At 40.5% G+C, this 24,194-nt stretch overlaps 1 protein-coding gene across 1 annotated transcript in view; it reads left to right on the forward strand.

The window, feature by feature from the left end:
- The window catches only part of cacna1g (calcium channel, voltage-dependent, T type, alpha 1G subunit), a 192,505-nt gene that overhangs the window by 101,852 nt on the left and 66,459 nt on the right, over nt 1-24,194 (forward strand). The window contains exons 14-19 of the mRNA XM_034132787.1: nt 3,290-3,471; nt 7,081-7,419; nt 7,767-7,946; nt 8,962-9,062; nt 15,688-15,805; nt 21,173-21,241. Coding sequence (XP_033988678.1) covers nt 3,290-3,471; nt 7,081-7,419; nt 7,767-7,946; nt 8,962-9,062; nt 15,688-15,805; nt 21,173-21,241 — 989 coding nt within the window. The remainder of the gene's footprint in view (nt 1-3,289; nt 3,472-7,080; nt 7,420-7,766; nt 7,947-8,961; nt 9,063-15,687; nt 15,806-21,172; nt 21,242-24,194) is intronic.

The raw sequence follows: 24,194 nt of genomic DNA on the forward strand, positions 1-24,194 counted from the left end.
ATTGAAAGTTCTTGAAGGATTAAAGTAAATATGGACGTAATAAGAAATTCTATCATCAGTTTACGAACTCTCACAAGTCTCATGTATCCTGTTGCTTGTAATTAAATCCCAAATACTTGATTTTCAATAACATCTTAAGCTTGCAAAAAACTCCTCCGAAGTCCAACGTGTTTTAAATGTCTATGTTTGAGGTCACATGCAATGCTAAGTGGACTTGGAATATTCTGAACGAGCCCTGTAAGAGTTTGTAAATTGGTTTTCTGATATAGTTTTGCTGTGTGTCCCCAATTAACTTCCATGTATGAAGACATTTCGGTGTTTCTATCAACACAGGGGTGATTGACAGATACACTAATGATCATTTTGGGGGTGAAATATTCCTCTAGCTTCTAGCTTTCTCGTTCCCTAATCATTCCCTAATACTGTGTTTTTCTTACATAATGGACCTTTAAGTTTGTGATACAGTTTCTGAACTGATACTCTGATATAGTTTCGCTGATCTCCCCAATTAACTTGCATTTATCAAGACATTTCTCCGTTTAAAAACAACATTTCCCTCAACAATACATGATAACACAGGGGTGATTGATAGAGACAATAATGCTCATTTTGGGGGTGAAATATTCCTCTAATTTCTATCATTTCCCCTCCTAATCCTTGGTAGATCACACTGTGTTTTTCTTACATAATAAGATAAGATAAGATAAGATGGTACTTTATTGATCCCAATAGAAATAAACAAGAATAGAAAGAAAAGAAAAGAAAATAGAAAATATACATGTAGAATTTGACAAGATATTATATATACAAATATATATATACATAAATATATTACATGGAATATTAATATTACATATTAAATATTGAACAGATTATATAAATGTAAAATGTACAACGTGGTTTTATTTCAAGAGAAGCTATGGAGCAGAGAGTTCTCTTCCAGCCAGAGGTGATTTGTTGTACAGAGTAACGGCCCGTCCACACAGCAGCATTAAAAAAATCTTGGAGGTGGGCGTATCTGAAGCTTGGGGATTTTTTGCGAGCAAGGCACCAACAACCAATCACATGAATCTCCCGCCCCCGACATACGAAGCAAAAAAGCCCGAAGTAAACTGGATATAAACTCCCCAAACAGGCGAAAACCTACCACTGTCTCTGCCACCTCCCTCCATGCCTGGCTCCTCCGGTTTGTATCCCGGTAGGTAAATAGGGACTGGTCATAAAGCACCGGGTGATTCCCTACCGCTAATTTCTCCTCCATGTTTTGGAATATGAGGAAATGACCTGCGGTATGTCTCTCCCAGCATACACGCGGTTTGATTGGCTAGCGCTTGAACTGTCAGATTTGCATACACGGGATTTGATTGGCTGACGCTTCCACCTCAGCTTCAAAAGTTGAACATTGCTCAACTTTTGAATCCTGAAAATCCTGAAAATCTCCGCTCGCCTGCCCACAATGCAGTTCGGCGAAAAGTGAGGCAAAGTGACGTCACCCCATTCAAAGTGAATGGGCAGAAGCGTTTCAAGATTTTTTAACGCTGCTGTGTGGACGGTCCGTTATTGCAGTGGGCAGGAATGTTTTCCAGTATCTGTCCTTGTGACAGCGGAGCAGTCTGAGAAGGAGCTCCGTTGACTGTCCAGCTGCAGGTGGAGAGGATGGGTGGGGGGTTATCCATGATGGACAACAGCCTGTTCAGTGTCCTCCTCTCCATGTTTTAGTTTCTGATACAGTTTCTAACTTCCATTTATCAAGACATTTCTCCGTTTAAAATCAACATTGGTACCATGGGGGTGATTGATAGATACACAAATGCTCACTTTGGGGGTGAACTTCTAGCATTTCCCCTCCTAATCTTCGTCAGATCCTTGGTAGATCACACTGTGTTTTCCTTACATAATGAATATTAAAGTTTGTGATACAGCAAAGTAAACCCTGAGCAAACACAGTACAGCAGCCCCGTCTATAATTCCTCACACGCCAGTTCCCATACCCTCTAATTACCATTCGCACGGACTAATAAAGCCCGATGGAAACGCTCCTGTATGCAGAACGACTCCCAGACGTACAGTATCCCCCCCCCCCCCCCCTCGTTTGATGCTCTGTTTGAAACTGCTTACATTGCTGGAAGAATATACTTATTCGAATAAAGACGGAGGAATTATCGTTATTAAAGTTGCATTGCTCTCCGCCATGTCATGTGTTTGTGTTGCTGCCGAACACAATATCTTCTCCCACGCATCCCATAAGATGAATGCCCTGCTGAAATATTCATGTTGTTCAATAACAGAAAGAGGCATCCATTTTTAAGTATGCTTCTTCTTTGCTGAGGGTGAACCCCTATGGCACTCCTTCCTCCTTCCTCTCTGTATTCATGTTAGCCCTTTCATTCACTTCTATACGGCTTTACTACCTACTTGTTTCTGATCTGGCCCTTCTTAACGTCATCTTTAATGCATCATTTGTCTCCTATACCTTCACTAAGCCCTCATCCTCTTTACTGAACACAACACTCATATTATATATATATATATATATATACCATCCATCCATCTTCTCCCGCTTATCCGTGGTCGGGTCGTGGAGGTATCAGTTCCAGCAGAGAGCCCCAAACGTTCCTTTCCCCTCATCAACCAGCTCTGACTGGGGGATCCCAAGGCGCTCCCAGGCCAGCCAAGAGATATAGTCCCTCCACCTGGTCCTAGGTCTACCCCTCGGTCTCCTCCCAACTGGACGTGCCTGGAACACCTCCCTAGGACGTGAAGGAGGAGCGGTTCAACTCCGAGTCCCTCCCGGATGACTGAACTTCTCACCTTATCCCTAAGGGAGACGCCAGCCACCCTGCGGAGAAAACCCATCTCGGCCGCTTGTATATATATATACCATTTCACAAAAATACTGATTATCAATTATTCATCCGGTGGTACCTCGAGTTCCTGAAGATAACGTTGAGTTTCTTGCATGCCTCCAAGGTGTATCCAATAACATAGACAGTTCCTGATGGATTAAAGTAAATATGGACGTAATAAGAAACTCCATCATCAGTTTACAAACTCTCACAACTCCTGCAGTTTAATCCAAGTCTCATTTATCCTTTTGCTGTTAGCGAGTAAATCTGACTTTTTCTTCCTGTTTTTATTCATGTTAGCACTTTCATACGGCTTTTTTACCTACTTTTTTCTGATCAGGCCCTTCTATAAGTAATCATTACGCCCTGGTCCTGTTTAACGCTCTTCCCTTCTTCTGTTTTCCACTAAATCTGACCCTCTGTATCCGTCTCTCCTTCACTAGTAGTGCCTGTAAATGGTCACGTGGACCTGAAGACGAGCCTCACTCCGCCTGTTATCACCCACACGGCTGCCACCCCCATGGCGGTGCTGAAGTTACCCGTCGGAGGAGACCCCATCCTGGGCTTCGAGTCCCGAAGAGGCAGCAACGTCTCCATGGAGCCGGCCTGCTACGACAAATCACCGGTTTGTAGATTCAGTAATATTCTCACACAAACACGTCAACACAAAACTATCAATGTGGGGAAATTAACTTTCAACGAGACCATTTAAAAAAAATGTATTTGTTAATTTATTGAACATTTTAGAAACAAAACAAACAATAATAATAATAGTAATTATGGCAAAGACAAGCAAAATAAAAAAACGTTCAAGGTTTCCGTCATGTTCAAAACCCATGTTATTAAATCACATTTTATTTATCTAGCATGAATTACAAATTGTACATTTGTCACATAAGGGCTTTACAGTTTATATAGATATACAAAACATAAATAAAATATATTAAATTACAACAGAGACAATCCAAATTACCAAGTGATTATTTGACTATGTATGTGACTACTTCAACATGCAATATTGTTGACGAAAAGTGAAATGTATTTGAAAGAAAAAAACATGACTGAAATGGACTAAATAAAATAGAAAAAAATGAATGTTATACCAAGAGCATGTAGCAGTTTTTAAGTGTAATAACTCTCTTCCAGATTGTCACAAAGTCAATATTAATACACATGTACGGGGTAAATAATATTGTAGTTTCTTTTAAGACCAAGACTAAACTGAAATTGAAAATGAACACTTAACTAAAATCATTTCCCAGACATGTCAACGAGTAATAAAACAACAACTTTATCAACATTTTATTCTGCTGAAAACTAAGACTTAATACTGTTGGGGGAATATTTTCCAAGGCCCATAACTTTGACCCAGTTTTATCAGAAAAGTAAACACTAAACAAAAAGCATTTTCTTAGATCGATCAACGAGTAAAAAACTTTACGAACATTCTGCTGGCGGAGGCTGTGGCTCAGTGTGGTAGTGCGCTGAACTTTGAATCGGGGGATAGCAAGTTCGAGTCCCACTGCAGTCAGCATGTCGTTGTGTCCCTGGGCAAGACACTTGTCCACAGTACTGAATAAGTCGCTTTGGATAAAAGCGTCTAACAAGTGACATGTAACGTAATAAAATGCTGAAAACTAAGATTTAATACAAACATAGTCAAATGAACACTAGTCCAAAATGTGCCGTTTATAAATGTAATAACTGCTCAAGGATGTCACAAAGCCAACATAAGTACACATGTACAAGAGTAAAGAATAACAACTTTATCAAACTTGCATTTCATTGAAGACTATGACTATGTCAAATAGAAAAATGAACACTAAGAAAAAAGCATTTCAGAGTTTTCAAATGCAATAATCCTGGGCTGGGATGTCACAAAACAAACAATAGTACACATGCACTGGGACAAAGAATACAAATGGACCAAAATAAAATGTTATTGGAGATGAAGACTAAATAAAAACAGTTAAATAACCTCTACAACAACAGCATGTTGCAGTTTATAAGTGTAATAACTGCAGCAGGATGTGACAAAGCCAACATTAGTACATGTATACGGAGTTAAGTGTCAGGATTTACTCCCAGTGTTACTCCGTAGTGTCTCTCAGAGTGAATTCATGGTAAGTGTCCCGCTGATGGAGGTCGTAATGATTGATGAAGATTAATGTAGCGTGCGGCTCCGACACTTTACTCTCTGCTACCACTCCTCCTCTGACAGAATGATAAAGAGCTGGGAAATGAGCCCAGATCTCCACATCTGCTCCTGTCCGCCTGTCAGCACAAATCTTTATTCAATTCAGATCACGTCGGAACGACTCGGCTCTCTTTATCTGCATGAAGGAAGAACATTGCTAGGGTTTGTAGAAACAAGATCAACATGTTTACATGCTGTCCCTCGTGTGAGACCTTTATCCTGACCTGCTTTCACAATACAATCACAAGTACAATCATTACACTGAATTACAGTTTTACAAAGAAGCTAACATTGGAAGGACTCCATAATACATACACATGTATAAAACACTTAAAGGTGGGGTAGGTCATTTTTGGAGAAACCAGCTGGAGTGCGCTAGAATTTGAAAATACACAACCGGAACAAATCTGCCACTTCCTTACAAAGCCCCTCCTCCAACACACACGAACGCTCACATGACCAATGAGGGCACGAGATAAGTTTGTGCACAGATGGAAGGCTGACAGGCAGGTAGGCCATCCAGTTATTTTAGCCGGGCCGGCTCAGATGATTGGTCGTGCTTTTTACAGTATTACGGCTTCCACAGATGATATTTTTTTATGGATTTTTTGTCAAAGTACTTAAGATATTCATTGCTATCGGGATGTTAAGAGCATTCCATGGAATATAACAAAAAGTGTATCTCGAGCCGGTTTCTCAAACTTACCTACCCCACCTTTAACACAAACCAAATACCCTAAAACGAGTCTCCCCTAATTACTAAATGGTCCCAGAACATACAGTAGGTTAGATATAATAAACACAGACATATGACAAAGGGAAATGAATGGCACATATTGGATGGATTTCAGAGTAGCTAGCGAACAAAAGCTATTTACTATACAAGCTAGCTCTTGTTAGCTATCTTTCTAACTAGTCAGCTATCAAATTTTAAATATAGAGCTAATAAGCGAAGCAAGCAAATTCAATCTGTCTCACTAGCTATCAAGGAAACATAAGCTATCTATCTGACTAGCTATTGCCAAATTTGGTTGCTCTCATCATTTGTATTCTAGTTATTATTTATTTCCCCATGGTCAAACTTACAGTGCGGAAGTGTGTTTACCCTTTTGGCAATGAGAGTATTTATTAAATATATTGTCCACTTTTGCTTTTTGTAATCCAACCGAAAAACAAGCAACTGTAGCTATCAATCTAGCACAATTTATTCAAGTATAACATCTCAAATTCAACAGTCTTCGACAAGTAAAGGCTGATAAAGCTGGTGATGCTAAGCAAAGTAATAATAATAATAATAATAGATTACATGTATTATAGCGCCTTTCAAGGGACCCAAGGCCACTTTACATGGTGTGAACAAACAAACAAACAAGTTGCAAGTACTAGCATTTCTGCCCTAAAATGGTAGTGAAAACATAAATAAGGCGACATAGAGGTGCCAAAGAAGGTTGATAAGTTGTTTAAAGTGGACCTATCATGCTATATTTGAATAATATAGTGTAGGACCATACCTATATAAGGCATATTTATACTTTTTTTTTTTTCAAAATACCAAACAGATCATGCATTTTAGCCATGCCTCATTTCGCTCAATTTGACAATTTATAGATCTGTTTTAGCAAGGGCTGATTCTGTGAGAACAGCACCATCTACAGGCCTGGCATATGTACTACAGCGTCTCCAGCGCTTTCGAACGGCAATGGCCGTGGTTGTCTCCTCCTGATTGGTGGAGTTGGCCCAATAGCCGTAGCGCCACCGTCCTGACGTCAGGACAGTGTTCAAATCTGGATCAGTTTTTATCAGATCCGTTGCAGCCCCTTTTTTAGAGATTTGGGTATGGAGGAAAATAGAGAGGGTTGTGTTTTCTGACACTTGGTGAGTTCCCTGGAACACCGGGGACACATATTCATGTAGAAAAGACGTACAAAAGTGCATTTTGCATGATAGGTCCCCTTTAAGGAAATGCAATTCAGAGTAGAACAACTTGTTTAGCTTTTTCATCATTCTCTCCCTCTCCTGGTCCTGTTCCTGCCGCAGACCAGCTCCTCCTCTCCGGCCCCCATTGGTTGGACGAGCCGTCGCTCCAGCTGGAACAGTTTGAGTCGAGCTCCGTCTCTCAAGAAGAAGCAGCAGCAGTCTGGAGAGCGACGGTCCCTCCTTTCTGGGGAGGGGGGGTCCAGCTCTGAAGAAGGAGAAGATGGAGGTGGAGGAGGAGGAGGAGGAGGAGGAGGAGGAGGTGGAGGTGGTTTGATGGAAGAAGATAACGCCTCTCTGGTCAGGACAGACTCCATGTCTCAGAAAGCGCCTCGACACCGGAGGATGGAGTCGTTGGAGACAAGGAGCTCCATGGAGTTACCTCCTGATGTCCTGCTGCAGGTAGATTACTCTGGACATTACAGTTAAAACTACTGAAACCAACAAACTGTCGCTGTTATTGCACGTCTTAAAGATTACACTTCACTTTTTTGTCCCCAAAGTAAGGTGCAACCGGCAAAGGGGTTGTTTTTAGTCCCTTCATTTATCAAAGGTGTGTTATGGACCAATCAGTTTCAACTCCTATACCTGTAAAAATCATATGCACCTGCTATTTAAATGGTGGATTTGGCCAAATGAAGAAGCTGCACGTACAAAAAGTTGGCAATTTTTTTCTTGTCTTTTCTTGCACATTTGTTTTTGAGCTCATCCAAAAGTAACAGAGAGTTATCATGGTTTGTTTTGTCTAGGTGCCGAATCTGCACCGCTCAGCCAGCATGCTCAGCTCCAGACCCCCCTCACTCGGACACTTACGGACCCCAGAACACAGCGACTGCAACGGGAAGGGATCTCCTGCATCACTGGGTCCAACACATGTCTCTCTGGAGGACAACACCGAGGACGAGAACGCAGAGGAAGAAGCTAACCTGGTCAGTGTGTGAGCCTGAGTGCACGTTAATATCTTTTTAGTCATGTGACCGTGCTGTAGTTCCTTTATAGCCTAACATTAGCCACCTTTAGCTTAGCGGTGGTGACGTGAAGTCATGTGACCGTGCTGTAGTTCCTTTATAGCCTAACATTAGCCACCTTTAGCTTAGCGGTGGTGACGTGAAGTCATGTGACCGTGCTGTATTTCCTTTATAGCCCAACATTAGCCACCTTTAGCTTAGCAGTGGTGACGTGAAGTCATGTGACCGTGCTGTATTTCCTTTATAGCCCAACATTAGCCGCCTTTAGCTTAGCGCTGGTGACGTGAAGTCATGTGACCGTGCTGTAGTTCCTTTATAGCCCAACATTAGCCACCTTTAGCTTAGCGGTGGTGACGTGAAGTCATGTGACCGTGCTGTAGTTCCTTTATAGCCCAACATTAGCCGCCTTTAGCTTAGCGGTGGTGACGTGAAGTCATGTGACCGTGCTGTAGTTCCTTTATAGCCCAACATTAGCCACCTTTAGCTTAGCGGTGGTGACGTGAAGTCATGTGACCGTGCTGTATTTCCTTTATAGCCCAACATTAGCCGCCTTTAGCTTAGCGCTGGTGACGTGAAGTCATGTGACCGTGTTGTAGTTCCTTTATAGCCCAACATTAGCCGCCTTTAGCTTAGCGGTGGTGACGTGAAGTCATGTGACCGTGCTGTATTTCCTTTATAGCCCAACATTAGCCGCCTTTAGCTTAGCGCTGGTGACGTGAAGTCATGTGACCGTGTTGTAGTTCCTTTATAGCCCAACATTAGCCGCCTTTAGCTTAGCGGTGACCGTGCTAATATCCAGATTCCTGCATATTGACCATGTTTCTGTTGGCCCTTTAGGACAAACCTTGTTGTATACGTAGTAAACAGTTTTATTAGAATGGACACATGAGAAGCCTCTAACCCTGGAGAGTACTTGCAGCTCACAATATAAAACAGTACAAATATGAATAATAAATGTGTTCTCTATTTCCTGCAGAGTCTTGTTTCCAGACTGTTCCTCTGGCTGGAGAAGAAGCAGCCTGATTGGTGCAGACAGAGAGACACCTGGTCAATGTACCTGTTCCCTCCAGAGTCCAGGTAACACCTGTATACAGTCTGTACAGTCTATGGGTAACACTCACACTAAAACAGTGGGGAAAGTACATTTACTCAAGTATACTTGTAATTTACTTGAGTATTTATATGCCACATACATCATCTCCTATACCATTTAAATATCTCTTACAATGTACTACATTTATTTTAAAGCTTTAGTTACAGTACTTAACAAACTATACAGATTTAAAAAAAAGACATATATTATTTTGTTATGAATTAAATCAGCCGACAATTTGAACAAAAACACCCCATTACTCATTATTTAGCGATTGACTTATTTTTTTCAATTTTCCTAAGTATTTTTTAATTTATTTTAAATTGTTTTCCATTGGGTACTTTTCAGTTGGCATCTATAAGGATTTATTTTTAAAATATTTTAGATATTTCTGCAAAATGTTATACTTTTAGTACATTTTTCAGATTTTTCTTGAACATTAAAGTTTTTTTTTACATTTATTTAGAACATTTTAGATTTTTGGGGTGTGTTCTTTAAACGTTCCCTTGACTTACGTTATATTTTTCAGAATCTACACATGTATTTACCTCCATACCATATAACCTCTTTACCCTGTTCTCTTTTTACTTTAAAATCAGCATTTCAACATATTTTCTTTACATAAAAACATGGGGTTAGGGTTGTTTTTTGGTGTTTAATCAGCATGTTGCGGTACTTTGGTAGCAATGTGTTGCCTTCACAGTCACATCCTCTTAACAGACGTGGATCAAAGCCTCAGAGGAGGAGGAGGAGGAGGAGGAGGGGGAGTGAGGAAGAGGGAAGGATTGAGATAAAACGCCGGAGAAACTCCCTCACTCCCCCCTGACATGGCAGAAAAGTGCAGATAAAAAAGACTTCAGAAGTGAGATTGTGGGAGGGAATCGAAGCCGATAAAAGACAGAAAATGCTGCGCTCACAATGCGGCAAATAAAAAAAAACACTCTGCGCTCACAGTCAGCATTATGGGATGTCAAATGCAACGTGAAAAAACCTCGTCTTGACAGGAAGATGGCTCTATCGTTTTTCTGTACGCTGATAACAAAAATCAATCATTGTAAAAGTGCTGAAGATTCATTTTCAGTTTTTAATTTAACTTGAAACACAGGAGGAAACTTGTCGTCCAACAACCTCTGAATTGTAGTGGAGTAGAAGTACTAATAAGCAATACATGAAAATACTCAATACTCAGTACCACTAAATTGTACTTTTTTCATCAGCAGGAGAGGACTCTTTAAAGTAGAGACACTACATACTGATATACACCTGAACATCAGCAGGAGAGGACTCTTTAAAGTAGAGACACTACATACTGATATACACCTGAACATCAGCAGGAGAGGACTCTTTAAAGTAGAGACACTACATACTGATATACACCTGAACATCATCAGGAGAGGACTCTTTAAAGTAGAGACACTACATACTGATCTACACCTGAACATCAGCAGGAGAGGACTCTTTAAAGTAGAGACACTACATACTGATATACACCTGAACATCAGCAGGAGAGGACTCTTTAAAGTAGAGACACTACATACTGATATACACCTGAACATCAGCAGGAGAGGACTCTTTAAAGTAGAGACACTACATACTGATATACACCTGAACATCAGCAGGAGAGGACTCTTTAAAGTAGAGACACTACATACTGATATACACCTGAACATCAGCAGGAGAGGACTCTTTAAAGTAGAGACACTTCATACTGATATACACCTGAACATCAGCAGGAGAGGACTCTTTAAAGTAGAGACACTACATACTGATATACACCTGAACATCAGCAGGAGAGGACTCTTTAAAGTAGAGACACTACATACTGATATACACCTGAACTTCAGCAGTAGAGGACTCTTTAAAGTAGAGACACTACATACTGATATACACCTGAACATCAGCAGGAGAGGACTCTTTAAAGTAGAGACACTACATACTGATATACACCTGAACCTCAGCAGGAGAGGACTCTTTAAAGTAGAGACACTACATACTGATATACACCTGAACATCAGCAGGAGAGGACTCTTTAAAGTAGAGACACTACATACTGATATACACCTGAACCTCAGCAGGAGAGGACTCTTTAAAGTAGAGACACTACATACTTAGTTATTTCCCACCTCTGTCCAAGATCCGTCGTTTTTGAAACTGCAGAACTTTTCTCTTTATGGACGTATTTTGGGCGTGTTCGCACCACCGTAAAAACGTGTCAAGTCATTTATTTTCTGTCAAAGTCATGAAAACAGTGACTCGAGTCGATTCAAGTCCACGTCACGATACCTGAAGAACTACAGTTTAATCTTTTGCTTCATCATCTCTGTGAAAAGGTTAATTGGAAAAGCTCCATGTGTTCTGTTGTTGCCGGAGTCTGAGGAGAAGTGAAGGCTTTTGGGTTTCATCGCAGCGGGTCTCCAGGTTCGGTTCGTCTCTGAGACTGACAGCGAGGACACGGACTCTGCATGGAGTCTTTTTTTCTGGCCTCGAAATCACCGAGGACCCCCCGCTGTGCTCAAAATCACATCAAGAGACAGCAGTGAGGGGGGGGGGGGGGGGGAGTCCAGCTGTTTTCACATGGACCAGATTCACCTCAACCTGCCTTTCAGATCTGTGTGTTGGTATTACAGATTACAGAACGGGAGTTTAGAAAGAGCGGAAACTATAATAGTAATATTAATAAATATATTAATGATTATAAAAAAAAATGGAATACAAAATATAATAATAATAATAATAATTAAAGGAAAACAATTATAATTATAGGATACAAATAGAAATAGGATGCAAATAATAATTTAATTCAAAATATTATAATAATAACATATAAAAAATCTAATATAAAAACTATTGAAATTATTATTATTAATAATAATCCAGCATCCAGTACGACAGAAATACAAAAATACAATAAAATAATATGATAAATAAACAATTAACATAAAAAAATCAGTACTAGTAAACTTGGGATATTGGAAATAAATGCTGAAGTTAAAATACAGCTTCCCATTCTTGTATTTCTTGTTAGTGTGTTTTGGGAGGTTTGGGACTTAAGTGTATAAAACCTACCTCACTAATGGCGCATTTCCACTACAGCGCGGTTTAAGCGTGCCGTGCCGTGCCGTGCCGTGCCGTGCCCGTTTTTGGTTGCGTTTCCACTAGGCGTAGTTCCGGGTACTTTTTCACAGTTTTCTGGCTCTCCAAAATCGAGGTTCTTTCCGTTCCAACAACCGGGCTGAGTATGCTGAACTAGTGAGAGAATCGCTGGCAACTACAACAAAATGAACATATTTGACCGTGATTTAATTGTAATACACGTTTCAAAATGATGCCGAAGTAACAACATACTGATACCGGTTAGTAAAAACCATGAATTAATGCTTTGACAAGTCTGCAGACAGACGGCAGGCGAAAAACCTTTTAAAATGCGTGTTGTCTAAATGGAGATCGGCTAAGCTAACGCAGTATATGCTCCGACCGTCCACACTCACAACAACGGCCTATACAGACATAAATAAACCAGCGACTGTATTCACCATGACACAGACAGTCTGTGGTTTGTACTTGTTTAACTTTTGTCTAGTTTCTGAACAGATATGAGGAACTGTGAGCTCTGAGTGCTAACAGCTAACGGCTGATGTTGGTTTTGTGGTTCGCATTGAAGATGACGTCACGGCTCCGCCTACACTGCGTTACTATAGTTACTGCCCCAGTTCCTAAACTGTAATGGAAACGCAGCATAAAGTGAGCCAGTCCTACCAAGGCCTAACTATACCGTACTAAGCCGTGCGAGGCCCAGCAGTGGAAAAGCGCCATAATTGTATTTCTTGGGACTTTTAAAGTATATAAAAAGCCTGCTGTTGAGGGACATGAGACTGAATGCAGATAAGATGCAGATAAGGAATAGAACAAATAGACAGCATGGGTTTTACAGTTACAGTAAACAGTGAACTCAGTGATCCCTGTTGTTGTTTTTATGTAGAAACTTTCGTTGTTGCTGCTTTTCAACGCCATACCACCGCCTATTGCTGCAGGGAACATTAAATGCCATCTGTCAGCTCTCCCCTGGAAAGCAATCATCCAGCATACAAGGAAGTGATGCGGCTTTATGTCTCATGTTTGTTTGTAAATGCACAGAAGAAGAAAAAGAAGAAGTGGGTAATTAGCATGGCGCCTCTTATCTGTTGTGCACAAAGAGACACTTCTTCAGATCCAGGCAGAGGCAGCATCACACCAACGCCTACACGGAGAAAGTGACGATGATTTTGGAGAAGAGCCGTGCGAAAACACCCCGAGATGTTAAAAGACTGGGAGGAAATGTAAAGGAAATGAAGACGCTTCACTGAGAGTTTGTTGATGGTGTGAAAATCAGGAAATATATTGGAAAAAGGTGTCAGAATGTCGAGATGCTAAATCGAGAAGTGGAGGAAAAGCTGGAAGATATAGAGCATGCATTCATTTATATATAATGTATACTCTAATGTATCACAACTCACGGATAAAAAGTGTCTTTTGACGTCATATTATACAGATTAAAGCACAAGAAACACTTCAATTTGACAAAAACTAAAAGACCACTGAAAATGTTTTTGCATTAAATGAGGTCTGAGATTTTGTACAAGAGTATCAATCAATCAATCAATCAATCAATCAATCAATCAATCAATCAATGTTTATTTATATAGCCCAATATCACAAATGTTACATTTGTCTCAGTGGACTTCACAGTTTGTACAGAATATCAGTGACAATACGACACCCTCTGTCCTTAGACCCTCACATCGTACAAGGAAACACTTCCAGAGAAACCCCACAGTTTAAAGGGGAACATGGGAGAAACCTCAGGGAGAGCAACAGAGGAGGGATCCCTCTCCCAGGACGGACAGATGTGCAATAGATACCGTGTGTAAATCGACATTTACAGCATAGGTAGACCAAATGTTTGGAAAGGCATGTGTCTATAATAAGAAGATGAATCCACGAGGATGTCAACAATCCTGTGGGAGCCATCAGGGAAGTAGCATGATGAGAGTCAGGCAGGACCACAGAGACAGGTTCAGCCACGACTCGGAGTCCAGGACTCAGGATCCAGGACTCAGGATCCAGGACTCAGATCAGGACTCAGGATGCAGGACTCAGGACTCAGGACTCAGGATCCAGGACTCAGATCAGGACTCAGGATCCAGGATCAGCCACGACTCAGGATCCAAAAAGAAATTTGGGGGAAGCTGGGTTATTGGGAACATGAGAGTACACAGGTGCAGACAGAGAGAAGGAAGAAGTGAGGTGTCCCCCGACAGTCTAAGCCTATAGCAGCTAAACTAGGGGCTGAGTAGTATTGAAACACACTTATTGACATTTAAAAAGTATAAATCTAACTGTAATCAATATCTAAGTCAACCGTCATTTGCTAAAAATAACAATAAATGCCATAAATATTAGGCAACAGACTGTAGTTCATAGTGATTTAATATAATATTAATATAATCAACATTACCTCAGCTCTGTGTAACTGTGATTGTCAGTCATGTTTAAAAAGTGCTATTTTCATTAATCTATTTTGAAAAAGATGCTCTATGAAGCGACTGTAGCTGTCAATGCTTTCGTCATGCTGAAGTGGGCGTGGTTGAATCTAAACTGGGTTGTACATGTGATCAAAACTCCCAGAAAGGACAGAAAAACTGGTTAAGATCTGAAACAGGAGGAGGAACTGGTGTGTGCTTCCACGTCCTCTCTCCCTCCCTTCTGCTGCAGGATAACACTCTTTCTTTAGCATCAACGCTCCGCCGTGCAGATATTAAAAAGGAATTATCTCATGCCGTCTGCACACTGTTTGCAGAATGAACACCACAGTCACATGACACACACTGAATGGAGTCTGCATTTCCAAATAAAGCCAAAACATCCCGATCTGAGCCTGCACATGAAAGCAGATTTGAATGCAGTGTTTAATCCCTCGCCGTATATAACAAGCGTCCCCTCTCTCTTTCTCTCTGCTGTCGAGTAATGAAAGTCAGACGTAATTAATGACTGCTAATTCTGCAGCGGTGCATTACAGAGGCTTTTATTACTGTGACAGTGTGGTGGACAGGGTTTCACTAAATGTCTCTTACAGTATGTCATGCTTTATCGAACTCGGACTGGAGTCTGGACCGTCTAGATAGGCTTTTGTGTTTTCCAAAATTACATTACATATCATTTGGCTGACACCTTTATCCAAAGTGACTTACAATAAGTGCAAAAACCATAAAGAATCAAACTCCGACTTTGTGAAATACCTGACCTCTAACCACAGTAGTAGCCTGACTGTAGGACTCTCACAAAATGGCCTTTGAACAATTATTCTAATCAAGCATAATTTGTTTTATTTTATGATCGCTGTAGTGTCTGATTGCTAATCTTACACCTTTGTATTTTTCTGTTTTCTTCTCAGCACTAGCCTAATTGCCAAAGTACAATTGAAATACATACGTTTTCAGTTGGGACAGAAGATGTGCAAAGTTTCTGCTGATGTCAATGGGGAGCTCACTCCACCATTTAGGAGACAGGGTAGCCAGCTGATTGCTACTATCTTTGAAGTTTAAAATGTGTGTCTGTGTTTTTTTCTCATAGGTTTCGGATAGTTTGCACTAGGATCATCACCCACAAGATGTTCGACCACATCGTGTTGCTCATCATCTTCCTCAACTGCATCACCATCGCCATGGAGAGGCCCTACATCTCCACGGTTGTGAGTATCAAAACACATTTAATAGTAAAAGCATGAAATGCATTACAAACTATATAAATTCACTCTGCTAAGTTAGACACTACATACTGATATACACCTGAACATCATGAGAGGACTCTTTAAAGTAGAGACACTACATACTGATATACACCTGAACATCATGAGAGGACTCTTTAAAGTAGAGACACTACATACTGATATACACCTGAACATCATGAGAGGACTCTTTAAAGTAGAGACACTACATACTGATATACACCTGAACATCAGCAGGAGAGGACTCTTTAAAGTAGAGACACTACATACTGATATACACCTGAACATCAGCAGGAGAGGACTCTTTAAAGTAGAGACACTACATACTGATATACACCTGAACATCAGCAGGAGAGGACTCTTTAAAGTAGAGACACTACATACTGATATACACCTGAACATCAGCAGGAGAGGACTCTTTAAAGTAGAGACACTACATACTGATATACACCTGAACATCAGCAGGAGAGGACTCTTTAAAGTAGAGACACTACATACTGATATACACCTGAACATCAGCAGGAGAGGACTCTTTAAAGTAGAGACACTACATACTGATATACACCTGAACATCAGCAGGAGAGGACTCTTTAAAGTAGAGACACTACATACTGATATACACCTGAACATCAGCAGGAGAGGACTCTTTAAAGTAGAGACACTACATACTGATATACACCTGAACATCAGCAGGAGAGGACTCACACACACACACACACACACACAGACACACACACACACACACACACACACACACACACACCACACACACACACACACACACACACACACACACACACACACACACACACACACACACACACACACACACACACACACACACACAATAATTATCACTTTTTCTCACTGAGCGAGGTGTTCCTTGTTCGGGTCTAATTGCGGTTTTGCTCTCCCTGGAACGCTCCGTTCTGCTTGTTTTGCGACAGAGGACACAGAGCCGTTTGTAATTGATTTGATTATCTGTGGGCTGGCGTACGTGGCTTATGTCCAGGAAAGAAGATGTTTAACAAATGGAGGCCGACCCGACTGGCTGCACGCTCTAATCAGGGCACAAAGATCACACACACACACGCACACATTTATACATTTAAATGGGATTATTTAATCTGTGCACACACACAAATATGTAAATACAGAACAGTGGAGCAAGAATGAGTCCTAAAACCTGAGATATGACTCAACTTTTTACCATTTCCTGTCCCCTCGTCTGGAAGTAAATGGTAAGCCTGTGGAATTAATGTAGAAGGTGACTATTATTAATCAATTAGCCGCCTTTAGCTTAGCGGTGGTGACGTGAAGTCATGTGACCGTGCTGTAGTTCCTTTATGGCCCAACATTAGCCGCCTTTAGCTTAGCGGTGGTGACGTGAAGTCATGTGACCGTGCTGTAGTTCCTTTATAGCCCAACATTAGCCGCCTTTAGCTTAGCGGTGGTGACGTGAAGTCATGTGACCGTGCTGTAGTTCCTTTATAGTCCAACATTAGCCACCTTTAGCTTAGCGGTGGTGACGTGAAGTCATGTGACCGTGCTGTAGTTCCTTTATAGCCCAACATTAGCCTCCTTTAGCTTAGCGGTGGTGACGTGAAGTCATGCGACCGTGCTGTAGTTCCTTTATAGCCCAACATTAGCCTCCTTTAGCTTAGCGGTGGTGACGTGAAGTCATGTGACCGTGCTGTAGTTCCTTTATAGCCTAACATTAGCCACCTTTAGCTTAGCGGTGGTGACGTGAAGTCATGTGACCGTGCTGTAGTTCCTTTATAGCCCAACATTAGCCTCCTTTAGCTTAGCGGTGGTGACGTGAAGTCATGTGACCGTGCTGTAGTTCCTTTATAGCCCAACATTAGCCACCTTTAGCTTAGCGGTGGTGACGTGAAGTCATGTGACCGTGCTGTAGTTCCTTTATAGCCCAACATTAGCCTCCTTTAGCTTAGCGGTGGTGACGTGAAGTCATGTGACCGTGTTGTAGTTCCTTTATAGCCCAACATTTGCTTTTTTCAATCATAAAGCGGTGTTAATAGGTGGAGGTTTTCCTGCTTGACAAAACCTGTAAGTATCATAAACGTTTTTTGTCGAGGGAATCCTTTCTATGCTAACTTTCCCGGTCCAACACAGCGGGCACACTAACATTAACATCACAGAACATTATGTATATAAACTAACATTATTTCTGCTTCCTGTCTTGATTATCATGTCCAATCTGCTGCCTCTGGCTTAATGTATGACTCAGCATCATCCCCCGTTTTGAAATGCAATTCTTATTCCTTCTGATCTCATTTTACCCGAGTGGTCATTGCATGATCTGTTTTTCCGTGTGCGTAGTTTTGCAAAAATTAAGCCCATTTCCACGCACTGATTTTGTTATGTGCAACAACCTTGCTTTACATCATATTGCCCCCAAAAAAAGAGATTATTTAAATAGAAATGGAGTCAATTTAGCTTTAGAGATAAAGTCACAGGCTGAATGATTGTTTTTTTGTCCTGGAGGTTATGTCACACACTTAAGATTTGTCTTTCTGTTTGTTTCGGAGGTTGTCTGGACACTGTCCTCTTGTTGCCCGGTGGAAATGATTTAGGATGATCATACCACCTATTATGATTTATTATCCCTTAATGACCCTGGGGACACTGCATCACCGTCTGGAGCTTTTTTAATTGAGTTATATCAGCATGAGCAGTGTAAAACACAATCAATCTTAAGTTTCCTGCTTCCACGTCGTCACCTCCAGATACAATTAAGATAAAAGCAAGCCGCTACACACGGAAGCGTGATGGAAACTCTACAGGAGATTTAGTTTGACGCTGGTTTTCTGACGCTCAGGAGTACAGGAACTTTTTTAAACTGCATAATTAGGCAAGATATTTATGTCAGATGTATTGCTGTACAGTGCATCTTAATGATAAACCTCTTAACATTAAGGTATACCGTCCCAAAATAGGGCTGTCATATTCACAGATCAGATTGAATATACTTTATTGGTCCAAAATTGCGACTTTTTTCATAAGCAGCAGGTTCAAAGGCATTGTACATAAGTTCAAAATAACATTTAAAATAAGTAAATATGTACATATCAACAATCAAATCTGGAATGTATCTATAGAATATACTGTATAATGTAAATGATAATACACTAGAACAGACCATCGTACTACACATACTACAGGTATATGAACATACTGAAGATACCTTACACTTATTTAACTAACTTCAAGCTTTCTAGGTGACAAGTAATTTACAAAAATAGTTATGCAAAGGTTGAGAAATAAGGAAATAACTGTTAGAAACAAGGACAAAAAAGCTATAAAAACACAGATAAAGAACAGTATTTAGTAGCCTACTGTATGCGAGAAAATAATATAACAATTATCAAAGTGGCTGCTGTCGAGCCTGGAATTCATAAAGCCTCTCAACGAGAGCATTCCCAGTGATGTCATACCCGACATTCCAAGAGTGTGTGTGTGTGTGTGTGTGTGTGTGTGTGTGTGTGTGTGTGTGTGTGTGTGTGTGTGTGTGTGTGTGTGTGTGTGTGTGTGTGTGTGTGTGTGTGTGTGTGTGTGTGTGTGTGTGTGTGTGTGTGTGTGTGTGTGCGTGTGTGTGTGTGAGAGATGGTAGTTGGAGGCCGTGGGAAAGGCAGCCACCTACACGCACACACATACACACACACACACACACATAAACACACACACATAAACACACACACACACACACACACACACACACACACACACACACACACACACACACACACACACACACATTCTATGGGGTAAATAAGCAGTGAGTGAAGGGATCTCTGTGCTGCTTGTTTTCTCTGGAGATCTAATAGCTGCACACTGATGGCGTTGTGTTACGTGCACGCTTAGTAAACAAAACAATGGTGCTTTTCCTCTACATTGACGGAAGAAAATGTAGAGGAAAAATGCTTTATTTCATGTGTTTTAAAGCAACTTGTACCTATTTGTTTAATGTAACCTTCCTCTTGTCCTCGGCTCAAAACTGACCCGTTAGTCGATGTTTTTATGCCGGTATAAAAGCTTATTTTATGTTTAATTGCCACAAAAATAACATGGATGATGAATGACTAATTTCATTGATTTATGTGTGTTTTATTTACATTTATAGCATCTGGTGTTATTCAATTCTGCCATTTAACATTTTGAAGCCGGTAACAAACATAATCCTGACCTAACTTTGACATATCAATCAATCAATGTTTATTTATATGGCCCAATTACATTTGTCTCAGTGGACTTCACAGTTTGTACAGAATATCAGTATGACAATACGACCCCCTCTGTCCTTTAGACCCTCACATCGTACAAGGAAACACTTCCAGAGAAAAACCCCACAGTTTAAAGGGGAACATGGGAGAAACCTCAGGGAGAGCAACAGAGGAGGGATCCCTCTCCCAGGACGGACAGACGTGCAATAGATGCCGTGTGTAAATCGAAGAGATAATACATTTACAACATAGGTAGACCAAATGTTTGGAAATGCATGCGTCTATAATAAGAAGATGAATCCACGAGGATGTCAACAATCCTGTGGGAGCCATCAGGGAAGTAGTGTGATGAGAGTCAGGCAGGACCACAGAGATAGGTTCAGCCAGGACTCGGAGTCCAGGACTCAGATCAGGACCCAGGATCAGCCACGACTCAGGATCAGCCACGACTCAGGATCCCAGCGTAGATAGACACGAAAAAGATATGTTCCTCTCGAGCCAAATAATTCAAATATTTAGCCCTTTTTAACTCAAAAATAAGCTTTAACAAAGTGTAAATGAAGTGTATTGACCACAAATGACGGGTAAAACTTGTGGTAATGTGTTGATATTAAAGGTCCTCTATGGTACGCTTGGCTAATGGTTGCACAACACAAAAAAAACATAGTGACATCACAAAGTGACCAAAATCTGATCAGCTGATAGCATAATAGGGGACCTTTAAGAAACACAGATTTGTGATGATATTCTTGAGGACAAACGTTGCCCAGTGACAGGAAGACAACACAAAGGTTAAGAACGAGTTGTAACAAGTTTATTTGCACTATTTCAAAGTGCAAAAGGACACAACACTGGCTGTTAATAAATAGTCAACTTTATAATTGCCTGCCAGCCATCATTAGTGTTTGCATCAGGGATGTTTGTACAGTTTTCTGCCCTCATACATTATTCAGATCGATTTAGAGGCAGACAAAGAACAAACTCAGTGGAAAAACATGCCTGCAACTCAAATGTGCATTTTCAAATCATTAGCGCTATTACTGTAGCATGAACCTCATCTTAACCCCGGTGTCTTTTCTTTATTCTGCAGGAGCGGATCTTCCTCAAACTGACCAACTACATCTTCACCGCCATCTTCGTGGCAGAGATGTTCATAAAGGTGAGGAACTGACAGTAATAATGTCCTTTTAAGAGAACAGCAAGGATCGAAACATTGCTTGACATTGACAAAAAAAAAACGAAATATATGAAAAGTGAATATTCTTTAATGACAAACCACTTACAAAAGAGCAATTCTGTATAAAGCCAGCTTGAAAAATGTACAACATTGATGTACATATTGTACTTTTTACTACACTTCAATTCAGTAGTACCCAAAGTATAATTACTAATAATAATAATACATTTTATTTAAGGGCGCCTTTCATATCAAATGGAAAAACTCTTTTTGTTGGTAGTGTTAATTGCTCGTAACACGTCTGTAATTGTACGTAACCTATGGAACTCTGAGCTTTTCCTTGTAACCTATTATTTATGTGGTTTTTATGAATAAATGAGTAACGTTCCACTGATGATAGCAATAATGTGACATGTAGCTTTGATGCTAAAGAATACTTACATGTTTGCACTCTGCCTTGAAGTCATCTCTCACTGACATCAGCTCTTATGCAGGAAAGATATCTGTGAGCTCAGGATGATTTAGTTTGTGACACGAGATCAAACGAGTGCTCGCTCACATTTAGAGACGGAGACACGTCAGACACACAGAACTCTGCAGAGAAGAAGAAGAGACTGTCTGATAAACACATGCACTGTAAGAGTAACACACACACACACACACACACACACACACACACACACACACACACACACACACACACACACACACACTCTCTGAATGGGGGTGTTTGGGGGGGAGACAGAGGTGAGAAAAGTTCACCGTTGTCACTCATTCAGAGCCGTCTCTATTTTTGGTAGCGGGGGAATTGATGGGTTCACGGACCTATGTCGTACACACACACACACACACATACACACATACACACACACACACACACACACACACACACACACATACACACATACACACACACACACACACACACACACACACACCACACACACACACATACACACACACACACACACACACACACACACACACACACACAAAAGGTAATTTATTTTATAATAAAAACATATTTTAAAATAAATAGAATATTAAAACAATTATTAAAAGGAATTGATAAAAACAATATGTAAGAAATATTATATTAGATATAAAAAAAAATATGTAAATAAATGATAATATATAAAAGATATGTATTTTTGAAAGCAAAAATGATTTCACTGCATGTAATGTAGATAACAATGAATCTGTTTGTGTCGTGCAAAGTTGATTAAATATCAGATACAAAAAGATTATCTGAGCAAATGTGTTGCAGAACTGAACTAAGAACTAACTAAACTTGTGTTTGGTTGAATGACTTCCACTGCATACTGTATGTGTACCTTAAATACTTAACCTTTTATCAGTTCATGTACACCTAGTAGTTTTGTACTGCTTGATATATGAATGAAAACAGTAGCATCACAACCAAAGACTTGTAATATGTATTTAAAACACTCAATATTATACACAAATATTCAAAATAACCCAGTTTATTCCAGTAGAAACAGCAGGGTGGTGTTATTGGTCTCTCTGTGATGTAGACAGTATATTCTGCTGTGCATTGATTAGCATCAGTAATGCATCTCTTACACCAAGGGTTAATAAAACAGGAATAGCTGTGCTGGCCTGATTTAATAAGTTTCTGCAGCAACACAAGTCTCTGTTACTTTCTGGAATGCAAATTGCTTCATGTGCAGAATAATTGATGAGCGGAGCCTATAGAATTAGAAATGAGGCGCTTTCTGTTCCTCGCTGCAGAGCCAATAAGAAGATGGTTTTATAACAAACAATCTGCAACGCACAGAAACACATATTGAGTTACGGATCGTTTAGAGTCAAAGAAATATATATTTAAGCAATAGCTCACGACAGGCCGTGGTATATGCTCATTATATCACAGCTAAGGGGCGTGGTTCGGCCCGACGCGAAGTTTATTGTGCACCCACTGAAAAACTGTCCAGCATCAGTAGCATGGCTTACGTGGTTACTTGTATAGGTTGAGGTTGTTCTAGGCTGTTGTTTGGCGTGGCGAGAATATTGCTCCACTTTCTCCGGTCCCCGAGATTCGGCTTCCAGTAGCTCTGGAGAGAGCTTTCGCACCTGTGGCCACTAACGGTCATAATTTCTCTGCTTTGTTTCAAGACCCGCATCAGAAAGCTTTTGAATGGTGGTACTTTTCCAGTTGGTCTACCTGCTCTTCACGTAGCTCTACATGTCGTCGTTTAGGTGCTTTTTGTTCTGGAGATAGGCACTCCTCAATCCACTCCTCCATAGTAAGACCCCCCCCCCCCCCCCGGAGGTCAAAGTTAATCTTAAATGTTGTTGCGGACCTTTTTGATTACAGATTTGAAAACATCGTTGCTTGCTTTAAAAGTAGCACAATTCATTAAGTCAAACCTTGGAAAGTATCTAAATATCCCTGCCCTAATGCCAAAGGAACTGCACACTGAATATGTTTTGCCGTTTGATGTCTATGTCTGGACCGCTGCGTAAAAAGGAGGGTTTCTGCCCCGTTACTTCTCCGCTGCTTTCTTGTTCCAGTCAGCCCAACTGTATACTGTTTATCTCAGACGCGGAGGGATACTGAGTTGTTGTGAAAAGTAACTTACAATTCTACCCGTGGTATACGCTCAGTATACCACGGGTAAGAACCAATCAGATTGCTTGATTTTACTTGTCCGTTTTATAAATATATTTATACCATTGTAAGAATACTCTGTTACAGTAAAAGTCCTGCATTCAAAATGTTCCTCAAGTAAAAGTAGAAGTACTCAGATCTGGTACTTGAGTAAAAGTAGAAGTACTCAGATCTTGTGCTTGAGTAAAAGTAGAAGTACTCAGATCTTGTCCTTGAATAAAAGTAGAAGTACTCAGATCTTGTGCTTGAGTAAAAGTAGAAGTACTCAGATCTTGTACTTGAGTAAAAGTAGAAGTACTCAGA

This window comes from Trematomus bernacchii, unplaced genomic scaffold (genome assembly GCF_902827165.1).
Source record: "Trematomus bernacchii unplaced genomic scaffold, fTreBer1.1, whole genome shotgun sequence".
NCBI lineage: Eukaryota > Metazoa > Chordata > Actinopteri > Perciformes > Nototheniidae > Trematomus > Trematomus bernacchii.